The 26,194-nt window shown below is 42.5% G+C and overlaps 1 protein-coding gene across 2 annotated transcripts in view; it reads right to left on the bottom strand.

Moving 5' to 3' along the window:
• The window catches only part of MERTK (MER proto-oncogene, tyrosine kinase), a 133,116-nt gene that overhangs the window by 17,263 nt on the left and 89,659 nt on the right, over positions 1-26,194 (bottom strand). For both annotated transcript variants that reach the window (XM_063443667.1, XM_063443668.1), the window contains exon 10: positions 1,896-2,046. In XM_063443667.1, coding sequence (XP_063299737.1) covers positions 1,896-2,046 — 151 coding nt within the window. The remainder of the gene's footprint in view (positions 1-1,895; positions 2,047-26,194) is intronic.

Raw genomic sequence — 26,194 nt, 5'->3', positions numbered from 1 at the left:
AACAACATTAATTCCCAGTGTTACCAGTAAAAAAAAAACAGACAAAAAAAAAAGTTCATATGAGCCCAGAGAGTTTTCAGGGCAGGAAAAGACTTTATAAAGGTTTTCCCATGCTTTGAAATTCCAGTAGAGCATTCTAACAGAGAGCGCAGACAGACACGTCTCACTTCTCTCGAGACTTACTGCACTTCCGGATAGTCAATTTGAGAAGCCAGACGCCACTGGGGGAATTCAAGAACCAGCGCTAGAGTCATCATTTGGGGTTAAACCATTCGTAACTGTTTAACCCCTTCAGGTAAGAAAGAGCCCAGAGAACTCCTGTAACCATGACAATTTCATTTTGATGTACTTGTTATGGTGCCTGGAGTGTGCCCTTAAGGCGTTTATGTGCAGTAGCAAATGAAAAAAGTCTGTGATTCGCTTCACATCGATATTCGCTATTCGCTTTACAGCAGTGATTTAGAACCCAACTGGCCGTATTGGTAAGGTATGGCTGCATATGTCCTCTGATAACTTAATTTAATGTGTACTATTATTAATCAGTAACATGATCTAAGCTTACAACCAACCTTATTACTGCAACATTATATCAACTGTCACTGCAGGGGTGAAATAAATGCATGAAATGAACAGTCCAACATGGGTTTAACCCTTCACCATACCATAGGATTTCTCATTCACCCATCAGGAAGAACTAGTACTGCCATCTTCCAATACCCAGGAATTCTGTCTCTCCATCTCTGCCATTTCTTTTTTATACTAACAACTTTCCATTCTGTTCTTCACTTCAGTTATATTCTCATTAACGAATAGTGGTTAGTTCTAGAATGTTTTTATTTTTTCTTCTCCCTCCTTAGTTGTTCAACATTTTCTAATTAATAGACGTGTCTTTGTTGCACTTTTCTATAGATTAATTGCTTCGCTTGCTGACATATCGATTCATCTGGCATAGAACCCCTTGCAATTTGTTTTGAAACAGACCGGTCAGGTTAAAAACGAATCGGATGGTGGCCTATGCTGGATGAATCTCTTCGTCCTCAAGCCAATCGATTCATTTAAAGGACCATTATAGACACTACAGGCACCCAGACCACTTCAGCTTAACCCTTTCTGCTGTAAACATAGTAGTTTCAGAGAAACTGCTATGTTTACAAATGGGTTAATCCAGCCTCTAGTAGCTTTTCACAGTGAGAAGTCACCAGCGTCCATAGGAAAACATTGAGAATGCTTTCCTATGAGACTGGCTGAATGCGCGCATGTCTCTTGCTGCGCATGCGCATTCAGCCAATGACGGCAGAAGAAGAAGGAGATTCCCCAGCGCCGAGGGAGCCCGGCACTGGAAAAAAGGTAAGGGATTAACCCCTTCCTTCCCCTAGAGACCGGCGGGAGGGGGACCCAGAGGGTGAGGGGGACCCAAGGACCCTATAGAGCCAGGAAAACAAATATGTTTTCCTGGCACTATAGTGGTCCTTTAACCCCTTAAGGACACATGACATGTGTGACATGTCATGATTCCCTTTTATTCCAGAAGTTTGGTCCTTAAGGGGTTAAGGAAAGAGCAACAATTGCACATGATAGACAGAAAGACAAACACACAGACCGATATCAATAGATTTAGGGCTGCCCTATCTGCCGTGTTTTCATGGACACATATCCTGCCATATATAAAATATGTTCACTGCAGGAAGGATATCAAGTGATAAATTATTGTGGGTTCCAAAAGGAATGTCCTAAATTCCTTCTAGGAGAATATAAATTAAATATTGCATGGTAGTTCTTTTCAGAAAATGCCCATCAGCAGCAAGAAAAAGGTAAGTGCCCCAAAAATTGTATTATAGTATCTAGAGATATCTTAACATTATCATTTAGTCTAAAGTCTGTGAATAATAATTTACCATCTCCAGGGATTACAATTTGCACAGCTTGACTGTATGGACCAACTCCTCCCTTAGTATAGGCAGCCACAGACACAATGCAGGAGGCATTAGTAACCATGATCGGAATAAAAGTCATTGAAGAGTTGGAAACATTGTAATATTCTTTCACCTGCAAAACATAAAACAAATACAATGTAAGTATAAAAAAATTAATACCAACAAGACTACAAATGGCTGAAGAAGCATATTTAACGTTAGAGGTCGTGGCTGGGTTATTCGAGACATTTTATTAGTCTTTGTGATATATTGATAATTATTTATATAAGTGAAAATATAATTCAAAACAAGAACAATTCTCTCATTTACCCTATTTTAAGAACATATTCATTGTAGTTTGAAGACTGAATTTGTTACACTCTCATGCACACAACAAACGTGAAGCTCTTAGAAAGTAGCAACATTTAAAACAGAAAAGAGGGAAAGAGGGGTTTGGGCACAGAATAGAGTGTCTACCTCAAATAGGGGCACATGGGAAGTATATAAAAATGAATTCTGATTATTTTTTAACCCCTTAAGGACCAAACTTCTGGAATAAAAGGGAATCATGACATGTCACACATGTCATGTGTCCCTAAGGGGTTAAAATAATAAAATTTACATAATAATTAGATGAAGACAAAATAGAAATGAACAAGACTATGTTGATTTAAACCACAACCATTAAAATTGGTGGCGTTAAAATGACAAGTACAAAATGTTAAGTGTCCTTTGATCAAAGCTGCAATGACACTTTACCTGTTGCAGCATTACATTATGATAGCTCCCTCCATTCCCAATGACACATCTTGGGTTAGCATTAGCGGGTACACAAAAGGCACTTGAGGGTATGCAGATATAGGAACTACTTATAAAAAAAGGTTAGAGGGTCTTTTGAATTAGAAGACTATCAATGGTGGCTATTGTACTCCAGCAATCCACATGCTTTGAACTGTAACTCCTTCTAAAAGAGCTATTCAAGTGTAAGGGGGTAACTGCTTTAAGGATGTAGGAAAACAGCGCAGGGTACTCCACTTTGTAGTCGAATATGTTACTACAAATTGACCTGTAATGATGCGCTCTTTTTTTAAATTCAGTTATTATTGTGTCTCTATAATGGCCCTTAACATTTTTAACTAAGACAATTATTTTAAACTGTCTCCATTCAAATATGATTCTTTAAATGTATGTGAGTAAAATAGAGAAGGTGATTGATGCCCAGTGTATTTCTACAGAATGTTGTAAAGGTTTATCAAAATGCATAATGTTGCCTGGTTTAGATCATACATTTCTCACCTACAAAACAGTCATCACTGCTTAATATGATTACTGCTGCTTAAAGGGTTTCTCCAACACTTTTTGTATGGTATAGAAAAATGCCCCTTTGCTTTTGGTTTTATTCCATATGCCCCCCCGGAAAATAAATGCACATAGAATGTTAATCCAGCAGAGGATTTATGATTTGATAATTTAAAGGGCTCAGAGCACATGTGCCTGGGAGTGAGAAAGGGAGTGAATTAAGCAGGAGGAAGGGAGTGAATTGAGCAGGAGGAAGGGAGTGAATTGAGCAGGAGGGAGGGTGGACGGGGAATTTGGAAAAAATTGCGGATGCAATTGCAAGGTGGGAGGGCGTACTTTAGTGTGGGGGGATGGAAGGAGGGATGGAACACAAAAGCTCTGACATACATAAATTATGCACAGCTTGACATTAGACAACTGGGAACAGAGTTCTGGACTGACAATGTCACGTGTGCTGAGGGTGGAACTTTCCCCAGCACACAAATAAAAATTATTTTAGGATCCTGACTTCTACCACCATGACCACTTCAAAAAGCATAAGTGGTCATGGTGGTTGGAGTAACCCTTGAATGCTTGTATTTTAAAGCACAACCTTGATTCCCAGACTTTACATGTATTAATTCTGCCAGAAACAGAAAGCTAAAAGATGATGGATTCTTGTAACAATGCCATGAGTAGTTTCAGAACCCAAATATAGGGATAAATAATTATTAAACACATACTCAGTGCTCAAATGTTGTTCTATTTAACCCCTTAAGGACCAAACTTCTGGAATAAAAGGGAATCATGACGTGTCACACACGTCATGTGTCCTTAAGGGGTTAAAGGGATATTGTAGACATTATAAACATTGCATCTCATTGAGCTCTCAACTCCGGCGTTCTAAGAATCGGGACACCAGTGGGAGAGAAGTAAATTGTGTCACTAGCTCTGCTCCAAAGGGGTAGACCCTCTCTCAAAGCAGTGTTAATTTTGTCTACTAACAATTACTAACAACATTTTTAGATTTAGTCAACAAAAACAAGACTAAAACTAAAACAACTCAGATGACTAAAATACGACAAACTAAAATGGCTTTCTAGTCCAAAGACTGTGACTAAAATTAAATAGAAATTTGCCGCCAAAATTAACACTGCCACAAAGGAGGCGGAACCACCCAAGTTAATGGCCTGTCCATCATTGGAGTCAGCCTGCTGAAGGCAGACACTGCAGGGGGTGGGGATGCTAGGGGGTGGGGATGCTAGGGACACTTGTTAAAATATTAAAATGGTATGGGGCGGAGCCAAGCAAGCGGACCGGTCGCACTTCGCATGGGCTCCAGTACCACTGGCTCAAACGCATTGATAACTCGAGACAAAGCGACACGATTGGCAAGCTACCTAGCCCATATAATTGACACAACGTTTGCTCACCCAAAGATACCTAAATCGACAACTGGCATGCCCGGGAACTGCTACAGCCGACTTGGGCCTACAGGAGGAGGTGAAGGGAAAGGACAGATGCCTTTCCGCCCGACTCCAGGGCCCTCAAGCACACAGAAACCGCTCCCCCCCCCCCCCCCCCCAGACCGGCGGGGGACATCCCGGTCCCCGCTAGAAGGGAAACACCAGAAGGTGAGCCAAGCACTGACTCCCGCAAACCCCACAGGCAACGTGGTGGTGAGGGCCTCCAAGATGGCGGAACTAACAGATTTGGACACTCGAGACCCACGATGACCTGACCTTACCCCAGGCACCTGCGACCAGGCGGTCGACCCTATCGCTGCACTATTTGACCGCTTCTGGGCCAAGTGGCTAAAACGACTACAAGCAGCGACAGCCTATCCCATGCCAACCCTACAGGCAAGAGTCTATGGCGGGAGGAGACCGGGGCCTCCACCTCAGGGCACAAAGAAGTTAAAAAATGTGACCCCCAACGATAAGGGCCCTCCCGGGATGGGAGCAACCAGGGGCATGCCCCGCAAGCGCCGACCACACCGGCGGAGAGCTCCCAAACAGAGCTCCACGCAAAGCTGCACAACTCACCGCCACATCCCGACAGGGACGACCATGGGCCACATTGGGTACCAGGTCAGTGGCAAGAGGGCACTAGCTCCAACACAGTCTCGGGGCAGAGGGGACCACCCACTACCGCAACGCCATACGACCCCCAGCATGTACCGACACCCGGGTGGCAACCCCTCCCCTTCTAATCCCACCCAGACTTTCTGTGGCTGTCCAATCACGGACTTTACAATGCGGCTTAATGAGAAGTCTTTGCAAGGCTGGTGTTTAGAGCAAATGCTGCCTTTTTGAGTTTAGCTCCACTGAGCTAACAAAACCAGGAAGTAACAGGACCTGTTGTTTGATTTACAGCCATGACAGTGTAAAAATTTTCATTTATAAACGTGCTAATTTCTATTGAAATCTGCACTTTTGTAGAGTGAAAAAAAAATAAAAAAAAGCTCTTCACACAAAGTATTTCAGCAAGCTAAAAAGTGTTTTAGGGGTTGTTAATCAACATATTGCAGCATACCAATGCTAGATACTACTTGGAGTACTTTTCATGCCAAACCTCTCAACATGAAGCATTCTCTAAGCAACTGAACATTGCTATTATAAATAAATATGGAAACATGACTTAAGCCGCACAATAGCACTGCTATAATAACTTTCACTTTGCCTTTAGTATAAAAATATTCCATCCTGACATTGTGTAACAGTAAGCTTCCTGTGTGGTTACAATGGAAGGTCAAATACATTATGTCTTGCAATAAACCTCTGTGCATCTCACCAATGTACTGCTTTACAAATCAGGCGTTATTATACAGCTGGTCACGCACAGACATAAGCATTGAAAAACAAATCAAAGCAAAACATTCCCTTAGTCATGGACTACATGAATACATGAAAAAATAAATTCTATTGCAAACTAATAGGGCAGCACTTTTCATGAGCTGGCCACCAGCCTGATAAAGTGTAATATTTCGTGTAAAATATAGTTGTTCATGCTATCTGTAAGACAAATCTGTATCTGTATGCTATCTGTAAGACAAAAGACAAACAATGACTGATGCAGAGCACAACCTGTCACTCATAGCTGTTATCAGCGTCTCAGCCACACAACTGCAAAAATAAATGTAAACAAACAAAACACGTAATGACCATTAGTTAGTTACCTTCCCATACTAACTAAATGAATTAACAACAGTTCGTTATGTAGCAGTCATTCTGAGTTTTTTACAGTAACGACTAAGATTCCTTAGAAATCACTTCTCTTCGCCAACGGTGACATCGCCGCTGGAGATTTGGTGCCTGGGTGCAGTTAAAGAAAATATTTACTTACCTAAACCTGTCGTTTGTGGATGCCACCATTCTTCGTCTGCCTGCCCCACTTCAGCGTCAGCACCCGTCACTGCTGTACTCTCGCACATGTGCAAGTGTACAGCATTGAGCTCTATAGGGGATCGTGCGAGACTGCGGGATCATCCATAGACAGAGCTAATACCCTGCAGCAATCACTGATGACGGCTGTCGGGATTGACACCTAGACTTCGCCCAGAGTCTTAGAAAGTCAAGCGAAGGAGAAATACTGAGACAAAGTAGTCCCATGAACAGTGATTGGATTTATGTATCTACTTAGAAGGAAATAGTCTTTAGATCAAGACAAACATGTAAATTTCACAGACCAAAGCAATATGATTGGTAGAAATATATATCTGTTACTGTATTCAAATGGCATAATCAGGTGACAACAGAATATGAAACTGACAGTACTATACCCATAGTAAAATTCAAAATTGCGTGCCTCCGTGCACCTCCGTGCACCTCCATGTCCTTCACTAGCCAGCCTTGGCCATTGCAATGCTGACCAATACACACTGACACATACTCTCTGACAGACACACACTTTCTGACAGACACACACTCTCTGACAGACACACACACACACACTCTCTCTGACAGACACACACACACTCTCTGAACGACACACACACACTCTCTCTGACAGACAGGCACACACATGACCTCCATTTGTTTAAATATACATAGGGATTAAGGAGAGAGCACAGGTAACTTTTTTTTCTTTGGTTTTTACTATATGTATTGGAGCTGATGTGTACTGTAGTTGTTGCTGCCGTCCAGGAGTGATGGGAGTGTACGCAGGACTTTTTACACAGCTAGGTTACAATGCTGCCACCCATCCCATGTGTTCCCTATTAAGGGTTAATAAGTATATAGGGGTGTATATTAAAAAATACCCCTTTCTGTCTCATTAGAGATATCTCTGCCAGAAGCTCAAGGAAGCAAGGTGAAGGGTCAGAGTAGGACCCATCTAAGGGGGTCTGCCTTGATGTTGGCAGACGGGCATTCCCTCTCGTGGCCATTGGAGTAACTAAATGACCTCCATTTGTTTAAATATACATAGGGATTAAGGAGAGAGCGCAGGTAACTTTTTTTCTCTGACAGGCACACACACACTAACAGACACACACACATTCTTGCACAAACTAACATAATTTCCTTTTTTGCTCCCTACCATTGGGAGCTGGTGTGGGGCCTCTTCTCTTGGGACCTCAGTCTTCCTGCTCCACACTGCTCCCTCACCCGCGCAGTTTAATGATGCCGAGTGCCAGAATTAAGTCATATTCCCTTACCGGGCATCACTACAGAGGGCGCGATCGAGGGAGCAGTGAGGAGCAGGAAGACTGAGCTCCCTCGCTGCAGCCAGGTTCGTCTCCTCCGGCCAGTATCGGGTAAATTTGAGCAGAGTAGGCATCTGCAATGTAAGGAGAGCAGGTGCCTACTCTGCCTTAGTAATCATGGCAAACTCGCGGCTCGCTATATTATATTTATTATGGGCCGCGAGTTTGACATGCTTGCTTTACGCGGAGTATTAGAACCAATTAGATCAATCAATATCATCTGTTAATTTGGAATATTTAGTAGGTATACAAGTCTTTGCACAATGCTCTGGCTCACTCTTCCATACTGTTTTTCGGTTTTACTTTGGATAAGTCATATTACAATATCAATAAACCGAACAGCCCATAAAGTGTTAATCTTTATTTGCAATACTTGAACTGGCTTCATTTTATTATCCACCTGGAACAAACCTATTGTAATAGGAGTCACACTATTTACATATATAAGGCCAAAATAGCTCAATTTCAAGCATTCCAGCTGTTATTTTTTTCATCTCAGTTATTGTGTTCTAAAATGTGAATTTCAATTGCCTGCTCTTGACAGTTCACAGTGAATAAACCAACAAATCCTTAGGGAATCTCCCCTTGAGACATTCAGATAGTTACAGTAAATTCTCAGCCACTTATTGCTGGCTCCATATTACTCTGAAAAACATTAATGTTGAAACAGCTGAAAATAAGCTTCTTACATGAAATAAATAAACTATTTATACATCTAATTTTTTGTTTGTTTGTTTTAACTGTTATTTTTAGATTTTAATGCGTCCATGGTAAATCAATTTTCCCTCTTGTGGAAAAAATTGAATTTTAATCCCTTAAGGACCAAACTTCTGGAATAAAAGGGAATCATGTCACACATGTCATGTGTCCTTAAGGGGTTAAAGAATAACTGTCTAACTTTCACTATTCCTTTTTAAAGGTTTAATAAATTTAATGAAACGTAATGATTTTTTAAAATATGTATATTCATACTTTTGAGAAAATGGCACTTTAATATCTGGGTGAGCAGCCATGCTGGATCAGATTCTACAAACTGCTGTGCAACCTAACTTGCCTGTTGCTGTAATGGCTGTGTGCTCTGTGTGAACCTGCAGTGGCAGTCAAGTTAGGTTGAGTTACAGTCGATCAGATAATATTAGAGTCTAACCCATGGGTCGTCAACCTGGTCCTTACCGCCCACTAGTGTGCGTTTCAGGATTCCAGGTGGGCGGTAGGGATTTTCTAATTTTGAGAGATTGGGTGAGCGGGCGGGTGCGAGCCGGCGGTACCCCGCGACCGGGTAACGCCATCACCACTTGCGGCCCCGGCCCACGCGGCAAACCACCGGGGCCGCATATGGAGGGGTCCATCGGGTGGCCCATGCTGTCAGGGCCACCTGATGGATGTGGATTGTGAGGCGGCCCGGTCAGCGCTGGGCGCTTTAACAGCGCGACCGGGCCCCCTGTGATTACATCATCTCTGCTGGGAGGAAGTGATTCCCCGGTTACTCCTCCCAGCATACAGAGAGCCCGCGCGGGAGGAAGGAGGAGGAGGGAGTCAGAGTGGGAACTCTGACTCCCATCCACGTGAGCCACCACTGTACCCCAGGGAAAGTCACCCTCCTGCACCTTAAAGGTAGGAAACAGGAGGGTAACTTAAATATAATGTGTGTTTGTTTGTGTATGTGTCTTTGTATGTATGTCTTGTGTCTGTCTGTATGTATGTGTCTGTATGTGTGTGTATATATGTGTGTCTTTGTATGTGTCTTGTGTGTATGTGTGTGTCTGTCTGTATATGTGTGTGTATGTATGTGTGTCTTGTCTTTGTATGTATCTGTTGTGTGTGTATGTGTCTTTGTATGTATGTCTTGTGTGTGTCTTTATGTATCTGTCTGTATGTATGTGTGTCTTTGTATGTGTCTTGTGTGTGTGTCTTGTCTTTGTATGTATGTGTTGTGTGTGTATGTGTCTTTGTATGCATGTGTGTCTTGTGTCTGTCTGTATGTGTGTATGTGTCTTTGTATGTATGTTTTATGTGTGTGTCTTTGTATGTGTGTGTCTGTATGCATATCTGTGTGTGTGTGTGTCTGTATGTATGTGTGCCTGTCTGTTTGTATGTATGTGTCTTGTGTGTGTGTGTGTGTGTGCCTGTATGTGTGCCTGTCTGTGTGTCTGTATGTATGTGTGTGCCTGTCTGTCTGTCTGTATGCATGTGTCTTGTGTGTGTGTCTGTATTAATGTATCTGTTATAGTGCGCTATAGTAAGTGGGATACCTAGTTCAGCCTTCCTACTGGGCATTGGCTGGAAGGTTAAAAAAATGTTTTAAAAAAGGGAAAAAAAGGTGGGGAGGGGAATTGAGGAGGGAGAGGAGGGAAGCTGACGCACAGATGAGAAATCATATTATGCGCAAACAGAGAAGTCGTCTGAATATCACCGAAAGAGGAGACCTTTGTTTCTTCCTTACGAAAATCGAACCAGATATCAAATATTTAGTCTTGCAGCATCAACCTCAAGGATCTCATTAATCACTAGTAAAGGTAATTTCAATTTACTTTATTGTTTTCTCATTAAACTTTCTAAAGTTAAAAACATTATAAACATGCATAAAGTAGAAATAAAAAGATAAATGTACGTACATTTATTTTTTTTAAAACACCCTCCTTTGGAAAAAATATTCTGCACTTGTGCGAACACTGGTGGGCGGCAAGGAAATTCTTTCAACCAAAAAGATGCATTAGTGGGCGGTAGGTAGAAAAAGGTTGACTACCACTGGTCTAACCAAACATGGCTGCTTAGCCAGACAAAGAAAAGTGGCCTTTTTTTTTTTTTTTTTTTTAAACAAATCAATACACAGAATTACAGAAAATCATTATGTTTCAATAAATGTTATAAACTTTAAAAAAAATAAAATTATAACATTTGACAATGGTTGTCCTTTAAATTAAAATTGAAATGTTGACTTTTTCAAAAAAAAATTCTAAAATGACAAGTTCATTGATATTATCTGTTTCACTAGAAATTATTAATCTTGTGAAATCTTATTAAGTGTTCTTGCATAGCAAGACCACTTAATGTTATCTCACATATATATTATTAAGTGTTCTTGTCTATGTAGTGTAGTTTTTACACTACATAGACAGAAATATACCAAAACGTGCGGATTGTTCCCGATTGGATTGCTATTACTTTGTGGAACGTTTTGCCGAATGGTTCACGGAATATCGTCGTTCTTGTGGCGAAATTGGTCCCATAGGAATGAATGGCAAAATGTTCAAAACTAGAGTGGGAGCTGGCAAAAGCTGAAAAATCAGGACATGATTTCTAAACTGCCACCACTCCCTCATTTCAAGCCCACCTACACAAATCTTATATCAAAATGTTCAGCTATCCCTGCTGCCACTAGAAATGTGGCTAAGCCATAGTCCTGATAGTTTTCCCAATATGACCATTTGTTTACAACTCACGCCGCCCATTGACATTCATTGAAACTTCACTCTAGCCAGCTCAAATTTGAAGGGCAATTTCTAAACTGCGACTGTGCCTTCATTTTTAATACTTCAGAGACATACTATGCATCAAAATGTAGGTCTGGGTCTTGTGATTCTCACAATATTAAGCTCTTCACTATATAATTTATAGTTTTTAAAATACGACCGTTTGAAGATGGCAACCGCCAAAATACTCTGACCTGTGCCAGGCTGGAGCAGCAAGTGATGTCATAGACAGGGCCTTTTGTACACCTGCTAATGTTTTTATAAATGTATGTTTTAATGTAACTTTGCATTAACAACGTTGCAATTAAATGTGCTATATAAATAAATAATAACAGTTACTCCGACAACTCCAGTTGTAGACTACCGGTGGAGGCAAGAACACTTCACACAATTTCCCCAGAAATTGTAGCTTTTCTAGTTACATTATGAAATACTGAATTAATTTAAATGCCATCATCTCAAGTAATCATTGCATAATAAGTACATAAAGGAAGTAGCAAAATGGAGTGTAACAAAGTCTCCATTGTAAACGGCAATGGTATTCCCAGTGTGCCAAAACGATGACAGCATTTCTAGAAGTCACTGGTTCATATTTGTCAATGACTATCTAAAACACACGCTCTAGATTAATCAGCTCTCTGCAGATCTTTTAATCTTCTGTCTATGTGAAGCTACAAATATAAGCATACCAACTGGAATTACAAAAGCACAATTAAATGGGCTCAAATAGAAAAGGAAAAGCTCATAGCCAAATCCCCAAATTTTTTTTTTGTTTTTTTAAAGCGGCATGTCTCCCTTCCTCCCTTCCCACCATAAATTGAGTATTTCATGAAGATAATATCTTTATGAAACACTCATATTGACTGTTTGACTGAGACTAGTTTGTCTCAGTATTTTTTTCCTAAGCCTGAAACTTTTAGACACTGGTTGGATCTACTGCTATCTGGAAATGTCAATCCCCAAGCCGTCACCAGTGACAGCTGTAGGGAATTTGTTCATGCACAAGAACAGAAAAAGACAGGCCAGAAGAAGATAGCGGTGCCCACGAGGGACAGGTTCGGGTAAGTTAAACCGGACCACCGGAGGCAATGTCACTGTCGGAGGTCTTTGTAAATTATGAAAAGTCTCCAGATGGTGACAGTGACAGTTTAAGTATATTAAGAATGAGTGTTGGACTATTGGAATATGAGAAGGGGGTATTAGTCAATGATGTCCTGGACAAAGTGGTAATTCTAAATATATACTAGTTTTTATTTATTTTTCTGGTATATAGGAAAGAAGAATCTTTTGCTGTAAATTCCCAAACCCCTGTTACAAAAGTATTACAGCAAATAGATCTACATTCTCTGAAGACATTACTAGAAATATAGATCAGGGATATCCAATTGATGTGACATTTAAAACAGTTCCACACAGGGGGGCGGAGCCAAGCAACCAAGCAGCCCAGACGTGCTGGGCAAGAGCTCCCACGCCTGGGAACAAAAAACGGGGCATCTCGCCCATCCATCGAGACCCACGAGCTGCAGACCACGAAAATCGGAACCGGGTTAGGCTACCGCATCAAAAGGTGCCTCTTTCGAGCTTCAAATCAGCCTGAAAGATAAGCCAAGGTTTGCGGCCTACCAGACTCTGAGCCACGGAGAGACGGCCGCTCTCTGGGCACAAAAGCAAAAAGTGGGACCCCAGTAAATCACCTTCCTGCCCCCCAGGACCGATGGGGGTTATCCCAGTCCGCAAAACCAGACGGAGACCAACCAGCTACAAGGTACCCCAGGGAGCACAGCAGGCAAGCGGGGACCACGAGGCCTACTCAAAATGGCCGACGGTGGCATTACTCACCCAGACCGACGAAATCCCAGTGACTGGGAAGCAGACTTCAACGCCAGGTTCGAGGTCGTCTGCAGTCAGTTCTGGACACGCCTGGAACAGAGACACAGACCCATACTACCAATAAGGGTATGTGTGAAACCCAGGCCGCACAAGGAACGACGCCTTAACAGAGGGGAGGGCTCCAAACAGCGCAAATCCGGAGTGCTGCACACGGAGACCCACCCAGGTACAACTCCCGAAATGGGCCCACCCAACATCAGAGCTGCAAGGGGTGCAACCTACCCATGCCGGCAGGGACATCAAAGTCAGCGGAGGTGCCCGCGGAGGGCCGGGAATGCGGCCCGACGCAACCACACGCCAAGATACCAGCCACAGACACGACAAGCCCGGGGCAAGCGGGAGAGCAGGTGTAGCAACAGCCCAGACACGTCACTGGTGAGCCCCCTGGGAACGGAGCTCTGCTTCAAACGCGCAGTCCCGGCCTCCAGAACAGGTATCGGCTAGGTGCAAGTGGACTGCCTCACCAGCCGGCTTTCAGCCAAAGCCTACACTCACACCCTGAGAACTTTCTATCTGCCCAAATGTTACCTTACCTGTCGCCTCACCTACGCATCGCTGGCAGACTTCCGCACCCAACAAACACGAACTCAGAGACTCTCCTAACACTTTTTACATATATGATTCATGGCGAGTTCCTAACTTTGGGCAATAGGCCTCTACTACTCAGACATAGTTGAATACGCTTGTTTTATTGCCCAATGCTACAATACCGGTTGGTACTAACCTAGCATGATATACTCAGACATGCCACTTAGGCATAATGTTCGCTTGTCTTCTACAGCTCAACCATGTTCAGTACCCCAGGTCCCCGCATATTTCCTATAATCTAAAATAGTACAGCACACATGACACTCTAAACTAAGCTTAACCTGTTATACCGCATACTCTTACTGAAATGTCTCCATACGCTAAGCAAATCTCTAATCCTAATGTTATTTCTCTTAAGCTTGTAACCTTCAAACCATATACCATAGTCCATCAGGAAATCACACTGTGCAACTCATGTAAATTCACTTGTAACTGACAAGTTGATCTATAACTCGAGGAAACTACATTACATAACATTATAAAATGTGCTATGTTTAAACTTGCCACGCAATTGTACAAATAAGTTGACAGATAAGGCGGTAATTGCTATTGTGGCTTTACCTGCTCCATTGTATTTTCTATTGCCATGCACAATAAAATAAAGAATAAAAAAAACAAAAAAAACAGTTCCACACAAAGGTTAATTTTAAAGCAGAAATCAGTAGGTTTAGATAACAAATCAAGTGCAGAGAGTAGTTGGAAATAGACTACTTCAGCTTCAGGGATCTGTCCTGGCCCACTTCTCTTGAATCTGTTTGGGTTTTGTTGCATTGGCCAGACCTCTATTTTTTATGTTCTTGTACTTTTGGAGGGATGTGGTTACTTATTCATTGTATTACCTCTCATAACCGGTCTGTCTGCCAATCAAGCAACTGTCCTTCTGACCACTATCATAGTGATCTAGTCCCATCATTAGCTTCCTCGAGTAGCGTCTTTTTATAGGTGTACTGCTTCCAACTCTGGGGCTATAACAAGCAACTTCAATCATTTGGTTACAGTACTAAAAATGTTACATTTAGTCCAAAAGTCTTTCTTTCATCTGTCATGGGCGTGTTTTTTTGGGGGGGGGGGGGGCTTGTGGAATAGTTGAAATTGGCCAGCGTTGTTTTTGGGGCAGTGATTTCTTCTTTGAAATATTCCCACGTACACTATTCTTGTTTAGTGTTTTACCTATTACATTAGCAAGATCAGTGTGCACATCCTTAAACAGTGCCCTGTGATGCGTTTCACTTTAATAAAATACTAACTTACGTATTGAGGAGAACTGTCAATGGAATTGTGAATTCTAAGAAAATCCCCCAACTCAGACATTTTTTCAGCTCAGTTAGTGTCATTTAAAATTTGCAATTGACTGAATAGACTCCCTTGCAGTTTTGCTTACTTTAAAACCCCATGGAATAGTTGATCGTGGTACCGATTTCTCCATAGAACGATTTTATGTTTTAGAGACTTTGTGGATAAAAATGCAGCGGGATTTATTTTCTTGTTTCTACTTTCTAACATGGCTCATAATATTTACAGAAGGAATGCAGCTTTGTAGGAAGTAAAATCTCCCTCTTGGTTTGTTTTTCTACAGAGCAATGTCACCAGACTAAGTGGGAACATCGGATTATAAAGAAAACATTGCTGACATTTCACAAAGAAGGCCACTGCACAAAAACAAAGGCGGACGGCAATCCGCGCCTAGACATATGACTGCCGAGTACTGCATTCAGAAAGAACACACTCAAACTTCAGTATAGGAAGTTACATACAAGTTCCAATTAAAAATGAGTGAATTTTCACAATTGAGGATAGAAAATGTATGGTTCAATAACAGTAAGAGTGAAATAAAAATACACCCTATTAAATACGTATTTGCAGCAACCTGAAAACAGTTTATTTTATAGATTTCAATATATTTTCCCATTACTTAAAAGGTTACTCCAAGCACCATGTCATTTCAGTGATTCAAAGTGGTTATGGTCCCTGGAGTCTGTACGTGCAATCTTTCAGTAACAAACACTGCACATACGCAGATTAACCGCTCGCCTGCTGGAATACGGCCGAACTTTGTAGCAAATGCAGACATTACAAAAGGTGTATTTCTATTTTTAGGTATTTGATCAGTTTCTTATTTTACGCATTATTATTTTATTCTTTATGAACTCAAAATACTAACCCCACTGAAGCCATTGTTACTGCAGAATTCAACAATGAAGATTCACTGGCTGTTTGTAGGTGATTGTCTACTGCCTTTAACCCCTTAAGGACACATGACATGTGTGACATGTCATGATTCCCTTGTATTCCAGAAGTTTGGTCCTTAAGGGGTTAAAGGAACACTATATGGTCAGAAACACAAACATGTATTCCGGACCCTATAGTGTTAAAATCACGATTGCCCTTCTCCCCTCACCTCCCCCCTGCACACATAAAAATATTTTAAAAATTACCTTTATTCCAGTCTGCTGGAGCTGGCTCTGCCCCTGACCTGCCTCCTTAGCTGACATCATCATAAGTGAAAGCATTGGATTGGCTGAAATCGCCAAGGAGGAGGGACAGGGGGCAGAGCCAAACGCCACCCTTGCCAATCAGCATCTCCTCAGAGAGATGCATTGATTCAAATGAGGAAAGTTCAGTGTCTCCATGCAGAGTGTGGAAACACTGAATGCAGCACTGCCCCAGGAAGCACCTCTAGTAGCCATCTGAGGAGCGGCTACTGGAGGTGTCTCTATGCTGTAATGTAAATATTGCCTTTTCTCTTTTAAAAAGTGTTTACTGCAAAACATCTGCAAGAATTAACTATACTACCCAGAACAACTACATTAAAGGGACACTGTAGGCACCCAGACGACTTCAGCTCATTGAAGTGGTCTGGGTGCTGTGACCCTTGTGCACTTAGTGCTGCAATGTAAAACATTGCCGTTCCAGAGAACTGCAATGTTCACATTGCAGCTCTAAGTCTGCCCTCTGTGGTTGTTTACCAGACAGCCACTAGAGGGCTTCTGGAATCTAAACGGACTTCTGGTCCGTTATCTAACGCTGGACGTCCTCACGGACCTTCAGCATCAGATTTTTCCCATAGGAAAGTATTGAATAAAGCTTTTCTATGGGGAGGTCGAATGTGCACGGGCAATGCCACGCATGCGCATTAGGTCTCCCCCGCCGGATGTCGTCGGCTGGGGAGGAGTGTGGGCGGAGCCTGACCCAGCGCCGAGGGACATCGGCGCTGGAGTCAGGTAAGTGGCTTAAGGGGTTTTAATCTTTTCAGCCACAAGGGAAGGGGCCACTCCAGGAGCCTATAGTGCCAGGAAAAAAGGTTTGTTTTCCTGGCGCCATAGGATCCCTTTAAGCTGTTGTTGTTCTGTTGATAATAGTGTCCCTTTAAGTTCAGCTTGTATCCTGCGATCTTGGAGTAAGTTTATATAATAGTCATAGTAGAGCCTCTATGGAGGCAACAGGTTCATTAAAGTTAACAGAACGTCATCAGTGGATGCTGAGACTTTGAATGGTTCACCCTGTTGTTCTGGTGACTATAGTGTCCCTTTAACATTTGCAGATTTAAAGTAATCCTGCTACCATTAATGCTTTAGACCAGTGATGGCGAACCTCTCTGTGGGCACGCGGCCATAGGTTCACCATCAATGCAAAGTAGGCACCTGCCTGCCCGAAACGGCAGGCACCTACTCTGCTTCCGGGTCGGGAGGCAGGGGGAGGGATCTGTGATGCAGCTCCCCTGTCCTCCCTCGCGATGCTGTGTGGAGCGTTGCCGAGCGTTACCATGGCAACGCTCCACACAGCATCACGCGGGACGACAGGGGAGCTTATTCACAGATCCCTCCCCCTGCAGTGCTTACCACCACCGGACCACCAGGGATGGCGTGCCGCCCCCCCCCCCCACTTTATTAAAGGTAAGAAGGAGGGAGGGGGGGGGTACTGACACACAGCACCCCTACCCCCCAAACACCCCTATCCTCCCAGCAGTACCCCTTCTCCCCCCCACAGCAGTACCCCTACCCCCCAGCAGTACCCCTACCACCCCCAGCAGTACCCCTTTCCCCCAGCACCCCTATCCCCCCAGCACCCCTAACCCCCAGCAGTACCCCTACCACCCCCAGAAGTATCCCTTCCCCCCAGCAGTACCCCTACCCACCCCCAGAAGTACCCCTACCCACCCACAGTACTCCTACCCCCCCAGCAGTACCCCTTCCCCCCACACACAGTACCCCTACCCCCCCAGCAGTACCCCTATACCCCCAACATGCACCCCTACCCCCCACAGCAGCACCCCTACCCCCCAGCAGTACCCCTATGCCCCCAGCAGTACCCCTACCCCCCACACAGCACCCCTCTCACACACACACACACAGCCCCCCCACACACACACGCACCCCCCCCCCCACACACACACACGCACCCCCCCCCCCACACACACACACGCAATTGCCGTGTTGGCATTTTAAAGAAAAAGAAAGTTGGCATGTATTGCGGTTTGGGCACTCAGGCTCAAAAAGGTTCGTCATCACTGCTTTAGACTGTATGTTTACAAACAACTTTTGCAAGTTGAATACATTTTTCTGCAAGGTAGATACAAGCCTCATGGATCTATTTTTCTTCATGCCAGTTTGTCTAATTATGTATTGTAATCATAACCATAAAAATATGCACCCTACAGAATTCTGTTAAAACCTTTAGCCTGGACCAGTGCCTGTAAATAAATATAAAGCTGTTTTAAAACTAATTTTAACTAGATAACATTATGTTACCTCCAGCAAAATTGGTCAAAACAGCCTCTGCGGAGGTCTCTGCCAGTTCTGTTACAGTATACGTGATTTCCAATAACACTCTAATCAAAGCACATGGCTTCTTCAAACAACACAAAGAAATAGCTTGGAGGAATTCAACAATGTTTAGCAGAATTATTAAATATCTACGGACCTTCCTTTTTGTTTTAGGTGGAATTACAATGAAGAGCAGCAGTATCTTTTGAAATTGACAGCTTTTACACTTGTCTGATAATGTTCTTCTCAATATTACTTAAAGGAACACTCCAAGCACAAAGATTCATAGGTCAAAGGTCAGAGTTTCTGTTAGCTCTTCTGAGTTAAAGGGACACTCCAGACCCCTAACGCTTGCTGGCATGCTTTATGTGTGAACAGTGTGCTTGCTTTTATTTTGTTACAAAAAGTGCAAATTTTATTTGAAATTGGCACTCTTGTAAATTAACCTTGTTACAACTGCCATGGTTGTCAATCATACAACTGGTCATGTTACTTCCTGGTTTGTTTTGCTCAGTGGAGATAAACTCAAGAGGCAGGTAATTGCCCAGAACACCCGCCTTGCAAAGAACTCTCATTGAGCAGCATTGGGAAGTCTAAGATTGGACAATAACAGAAAGTCTAGTTGGTGTTAGAAGGGGAGGGCTTGGAAAAGCTGCAGACAACAAAATTAACTGCTTTATTGCTTTCTTGGGGGGGTGGGGGGGGGGGGGGGATTAGCTCAATGGTGAGAGTATCAGCTGATGGGAGAGAACCAGGGTACTTGCAGTGTTCCTTTAAGTTAACATGAGAACTCTTGCACAATAAGAGACATCATATGTACTAGGGCAACTGATAACAGTGTTAATTGAAATACATAAAATGTCCCAAGACACAACAACAACAGTATATCTCGTGGTTAACCACAATTTTTCTTTTGACAGCTTAAAGCAGAGCAACCATGCTTAGTAAGCTATATAAACTGATAAACGGAAAATAAATCCTTGAGTCACCACCAATCAGGTGAACCAATCTGGTCATAAGCCAGAACAACGTAATTCAGTTCCTTTATTGTTGGAAAAACTGTACGTATTTGTACACATATGTAAAGGGACACTGCCAGAGTTGTGCAATTGTAAGAAGATTAGCACTCCTGATATTTCACAAAAAATGCAAAGTACAAGTGTTTCTTCTTCTGGAGCTGAAAGAGAAGATTTTGCAACAAATGGGTGAACTGTGTGCGGGTTTTTTTGTCCTGTGAATTCCAATCTTGCGTTTTTATTTCATTTTCACAATGATGACTTTGACAGTTTTTGTTACCATTACAATGCAGCATTCGATCAGTTTCCCAGAACACTGAACAAACGAATAAAGCAAGCATTACAGTAACACAACATCCTCATGTCTTTGACTTGTGCACCCGGGCATGCCAACGTTTGCCACGATTTTCAACAACAAGAAAATGGCTAACTAGCAATTTAGTAAATAATAATAGTGTCGCTAAAATGCATTTAGGTTGTGTTGGTCATGGGGGGCCGTTAAGATATAATGCAGAGGGAACGTTGCAGGAATCTCTCTATGTCCTGGATAATGCCATTAAATTCGCAACTTATTTAGCAGGTCTCCTCTCACAAACTCAGGAACATCAGTAGAAGGTTTGTGCAGTGAGAACATGCAGAGACCCACACATTTTCCAAATCAAAAAGTCATAGCTGACCTCTTCTCGTGTCACGCTTGCCCTGCAATCACGACCCACCACCTATGCTGGTAGGAAGATGGTTAGATCTTTAACAGATATACTATTTTAAAATGCTAGAGGCCAACCTGAGACTGCATTATGAGTTGCTAAGCAGTCACGCACCTTTAAATGAAAAGGTGTATTTCTCTCTGTGTAATTTCCCTGCCATAGTAATGAGATTATTATGGGTCCTTACATATCAGTTAAATATGAACTTGATGGAAACCCTAATTTCATTCATTAAAAGAAAGCATGATGGGGGCGTGGTCTGGACGTCGACTGAAATGGTCGCATAGTCCGTGGGCTCCGGAGTTAAGGCCGACTAACCGATAGAACCCCTGTTTTTCTCCCCCTGTTGGGACAGCACTCAGCAGCATAAAGGCTAGAGGGAAGAAGCAGACCCACAAGGACTGTGCGTTAGCTCTGATTTTTCACAGCTGGGCAGGGGCCTCAGGCGAATCTAATATGGTGCCCAGAGAAGCCCACGTGCGGAAGACCCGGATAATGAGGCGTTGGATACCTCGCTTCCCTGCTCGGAAGATACTACCCGCATTCTGCTCCAGATGCGGGCTGACAAGACCTACCTTTCAGAGGCGATCGCGACATGAATGCAGGCACTTAAAGCTGAAATCCAGACTATTGGTACTCGCACGGCGGAGTTGTAGGTCTGAGTGGAGCAGGTTGTGCAGGCCCATAATGCGGTTGCCGACTCCACCGATGACGTCCGCTCCCATCTGCAGGCAGTGGAGGGCCTGTTGAAGGATCTGTCCAACAGACCAAACGGTATAATGTCCGGTTGAGAAGACTGCCCCTCTTGTGCTTGAGATCTTCCGCCCACTACTGCCGGACATACCGGAGGAGCGATGGGCGATTAAACACGCGCACCGGGTGCTGAGGGCGAGATGGGCCCAGGGCAATGCTCCCCGCGATGTTATTGCCCAATTCCATCATTGTTCCACAGCGGAGGCCATCATCCGCAAATGTCGCGGCTTAGAGGCCGCTTATGCTGGGTCGTAGCTCCAAATCTTAAAGGAATTGTCCCCCTCCATGCTGCAGCAGCGGTGCACTTGGAAGCCCATTGCAGATGCCCTGTGACAGAAAGGAATCCAGTTTGCTTGGGGGCATCCTTTTAAGCTGCTAGCTTTCCAGGGCTCAAAGGTGGTGGTGCTGCAGCCTCAGGGGAGCCTACCCGAGTTTTGGAAAGTCCATAACATCTCGGATCCTGGCCTGGCAGCTACACTGACGACACCGCCACTGTGTCATGCCTTAACTATGGTATCCTCTTACTTCCTGGTTCCACGGAGCTTAGCCACACCTCTTTATGACACGGTCTCCCTATTTAATCCGACCGCACCAGCTGATCGACGCTGGATTATTGAACTACGTTCCGTACTCACGAACCGGCTACAACATCGTTGTGAAAGCCCTCTGTTACCGGACCGGACTGGAAGACTTCAAGTTCCCTTCACCTCTCCTCATCCACGACTAAAGCTGAACTCTCTCCATTCAGGATAACCGCCTCTGAGGAGATCTCGGGAACCAGTGTTCTATGTGCCGGAAGCTAAGTAAAACCTCTGTGATAAGCGTTGCATCTCAAAGCTGTTATTTCCTGTCTCCAAAGTCCTTCGATAAAACAAACCCGTTACAGCTAACTTCAACTCATACTTATCTCAGTTAGCTGCATCTGTCTTGCTTCAGTTAAAGTCTATGGAACAGCTATTGTAACTTCTTATCACCTAATTCATTAATACTACTAAGAGACTCTTTCTGATTCAGTGTCTGCTAATTACTACCGTTTACTACTTAAAGCTACAGTGCCTATAATTGTGGACTTCAGTTATCGTTTACTACTTAAAGCTACAGTGCCTATAATTGTGGACTTCAGTTATCGTTTACTACTTAAAGCTACAGTGCCTATAATTGTGGACTTCAGTTATCGTTTGCTACTTAAAGCTACAGTGCCTATAATTGTGGACTTCAGTTATCGTTTACTACTTAAAGCTACAGTACCTGTAAATTGGAATTAAAGTCAATACCTTTTACTTTTTATAATAAATATTCAAACTATAAGAAATCTGCAGTTGAGTTCCTTCATAACAAATGTTTAGACGTGACAGAATAATCCAGCCATTGTAATGGAACCAGCAGATTTCGATTCTACTATAACTACGCTGAATCAAAGAGTTGATACACTAGCCCAAGGTGTGCAAGACCTGCAAGTTACTAACGAAAGAATTCTCACTTATGTCAGAGATCTACAAACTCATACTCCTCATACTATTCTGCACTCGGCTAGCGATCCTGCTGTATGTAACCCCGAAAAGTTCTCTGGAGATCGTTCAAAATACAGGGAGTTCCTCAACTCTTGCAAACTATTAATTGCTTTGAAACCTAGATCTTATCCTACAGAAAGAACTAAGGTTTGTTCGGTTATTTCCTTTCTAAGAGGTGAACCTATGTCATGGGCCCATTCCTTTCTGGAAAATGATGACCCCATCTTAGACTCACTGGATGAATTTTTTGAAGCCATGTCTCTTCTCTATGAAGATCCTAACAAACAAGCAACAGCTGATTTAACAATCAGAACTCTCCAGCAAAGAAATAGACCCGTTGAAGATTACATTGCTGAATTTAAAAGATGGGCAGTAGAAACGCAATGGAATGACATCACATTGCGCAACCAATTTCGAATTGGGTTATCTGAAGCTGTAAAAGATGAACTATCTAGAACAGAACTCCCTACTACTTTGAACGCTCTAATTCACTTATCAATCAGCATTGACAGAAGATTAAGAGAAAGAAAGGCCGAAAAAGCCCTTTTACATTCTAAAGACCGCAAACCTTTTACTCCCTCAAAAGCTCCAGAAAAGACTTCCTTACCAAGTGAACCTATGGAAATAGGGGTAATAAGAAGTCCTCTCACTCCTGCAGAGAAGAACCGAAGACGTCAATTAAACCTATGCATGTATTGTGCCTCTCAAGATCATCTGGTTTCTGATTGTCCCTTATTAAAACGGACAAAGGCCGGTAGGCAAGCCTATACCTCTGCGATCTTCAGTGCACTCCCTTCTACACCGACCACTCCATTCACTCCTATATCTCTTATACTACAGTGGGACAAGGTGAGGATTGTGACTGAAGCTATCATCGATTCTGGTGCAAATGGAGTATTCATCGATTCAACCTTTGTAACAAAGAATAAAATTCCTTGTGTTCGAAAAACCATTTCTGTTCCTATTAAAGTGATTGACGGCTCCTTTATCTCCTCGGGACCGATTCTTCATGAAACCATCCCTCTAAAGGTAACCACCAATCATATTCATACTGAATTTCTAGTATTTGATGTTATTCCATCACCTCTCTATCCCGTTATAATAGGGATCAACTGGTTAATGAACCACAACCCTCAAATTTCTTGGTCTCCTTTCTCTCTCACCTTTAACTCACATTATTGTAAAGAAACATGTTTACAGCAAATTCCTATTCTTCAGATCTCCAAAGAACCAACTATACCTTCTTGTTATTCAGAATTTTTAGATGTATTCAGTAAAAAAGAAGCTGAAACGCTCCCACCTCATCGTTCCTACGATTGTCCTATAGACCTCATACCTGGTGCCCCAGTACCTTTTGGGCACATCTACCCTCTCTCTGAGGCTGAATTGCAAATTCTCAAAGAATATCTAGATGAAAACCTACGGAAAGGGTTCATTAGACCCTCTAGTTCACCTGCTGCCTCAAGTATGTTTTTTGTGAGAAACAAAGACCAGACTATACGTCCTATCATTGATTACAGAGCCTTAAACAAAATAACAGTTAAAAATCGTTATCCTCTTCCCCTCATCAATGAACTGGTTGAACGCTTGAAAACTGCTACCATCTACACTAAGCTTTACCTTCGCGGGGCATATAATCTCATCAGGATAAAGGCTAATGATGAATGGAAAACTGCTTTCCGAACAAGATATGGCCTCTTTGAATATCTGGTGATGCCTTTTGGCCTCTGCAACGCCCCTGCAACTTTTCAACATTTCATAAATGATATCTTTAGAGACCTATTGGACGTCTGTGTCATCATTTATTTAGATGATATTCTCATATACTCCAACACTCCTGATGAACATAGAAAACATGTCAGATGGGTGTTATCCAGACTCAGAACTCACAAACTATTCGCTAAACCTGAAAAATGTATTTTTCACGTCAAAGAAATAACCTTCTTAGGTTATGTTATCTCCCCTCATTCAATAGGTATGGATAATTCAAAAGTCGATTGTATCATCAACTGGCCTGTTCCCTCTACAGTAAAAGAATTACAGCGATTTCTAGGGTTCGCCAACTTCTACAGAAAATTTATTAAAAACTACTCTGAGATAGCTCACCCACTCAATCAACTTAACAGTAAAAAACATCCCTTCAATTGGAACGAGAAGGCTCAAACTGCCTTCAATGAATTAAAGAGAAAGTTTACAACAGCTCCTGTTCTTCAACTTCCAAATCCTTCATATCTTTATGTCCTTGAAACGGATGCTTCGGAAATTGCAATTGGAGCTGTCCTTTCTCAACACAAAACTCCTCACGAACCTCTTCATCCTGTCGCCTTCTTCTCACGATCATTATCTCCTGCCGAAAAGAATTATCCTACAGGGGAAAAAGAATTATTAAGTATCAAAGTGGCTTTAGAAACCTGGAGTCACCTTCTTGAAGGTGCTCAGAACTCTTTAATCATATATACTGACCATAAAAATCTTGAATATCTTCACTCCTATAAAACACTGTCTGCTCGACAAGTAAGATGGAATCTCTTTTTTTCCCGGTTCAACTTCCAAATCGTCTTTAGACCTGGGTCTAGAAACAAAAAGGCTGATGCCCTTTCCAGGATCCATAAAGACACTAAAATTGAACCTCCTTCGCCTACAGTCATTGGAATCTTCTCTTCTCTTATTGACGACATTAAAGATCTCAGTGAAGATGCTCTTGAACTTCCTAAATCAATTAAATTATCCAAGAAAAACGGTCTCTACTATTTTAAAGACCGGATTTACGTACCTCCCTCTTTCAGAATTAAAGTACTCGAATTTATTCATGATTCTCCTCTGGCAGGTCATCCAGGTGTAAAAAAGACCCTTGAATTGTCTAAAAGATACTATTGGTGGCCTCGTCAAGACCAAACTATTGAATCTTATGTCAAATCTTGTTCTGTATGCCAAAGATCAAAACATGTCCATCATCAACCATTCGGTCAATTATTGAATTTACCAATTCCTGAACGACCTTGGCAATCCATTTCTATGGACTTCTTGGTAGAATTACCTCTTTCTCATCATCATACCACCATTTTAGTGGTAGTAGACCGCTTCACGAAAATGTCTCATTTCATTCCTTTAAAGAAGTTACCCTCATCCTCTGAACTTTCGAAAATATTTCTTGACAACATAGTTAAACTTCACGGACTGCCAGACGAAATCATTTCAGACCGAGGAACTCAATTTACCTCCAAATTCTGGAATGCATTATGTGCCACTCTTCATATCCAACGTAAACTATCATCTGCATATCATCCTCAAACAGATGGACAAACTGAAAGAGTCAACCAATGCTTAGAACAATATCTACGCTGTTATTGCTCTCACTTACAAGACGATTGGATAACATGGTTACCCATGGCAGAATTCGCATACTCTTTTCATACCAGCAGCAAAATGACGCCATTTCTATCCAATTATGGATTTCATCCTTCCTCATTTCCTGCTCAGACAGTTTCTTCATCTAATCTCTCCGATTCGAATCAAATCTCTCATATGTCCTCTTTATTCAAGAAATTGCATGAAAATCTCGAATTGGCCTCCTCCAATCAAAAGAAGTTTTTTGAT

Source organism: Pelobates fuscus, chromosome 2 (genome assembly GCF_036172605.1).
Source record: "Pelobates fuscus isolate aPelFus1 chromosome 2, aPelFus1.pri, whole genome shotgun sequence".
Classification (NCBI taxonomy): Eukaryota; Metazoa; Chordata; class Amphibia; order Anura; family Pelobatidae; genus Pelobates; species Pelobates fuscus.
Note: the sequence above shows the minus strand (reverse complement) of the source record. Positions and strands in the feature narration are given on the sequence as shown.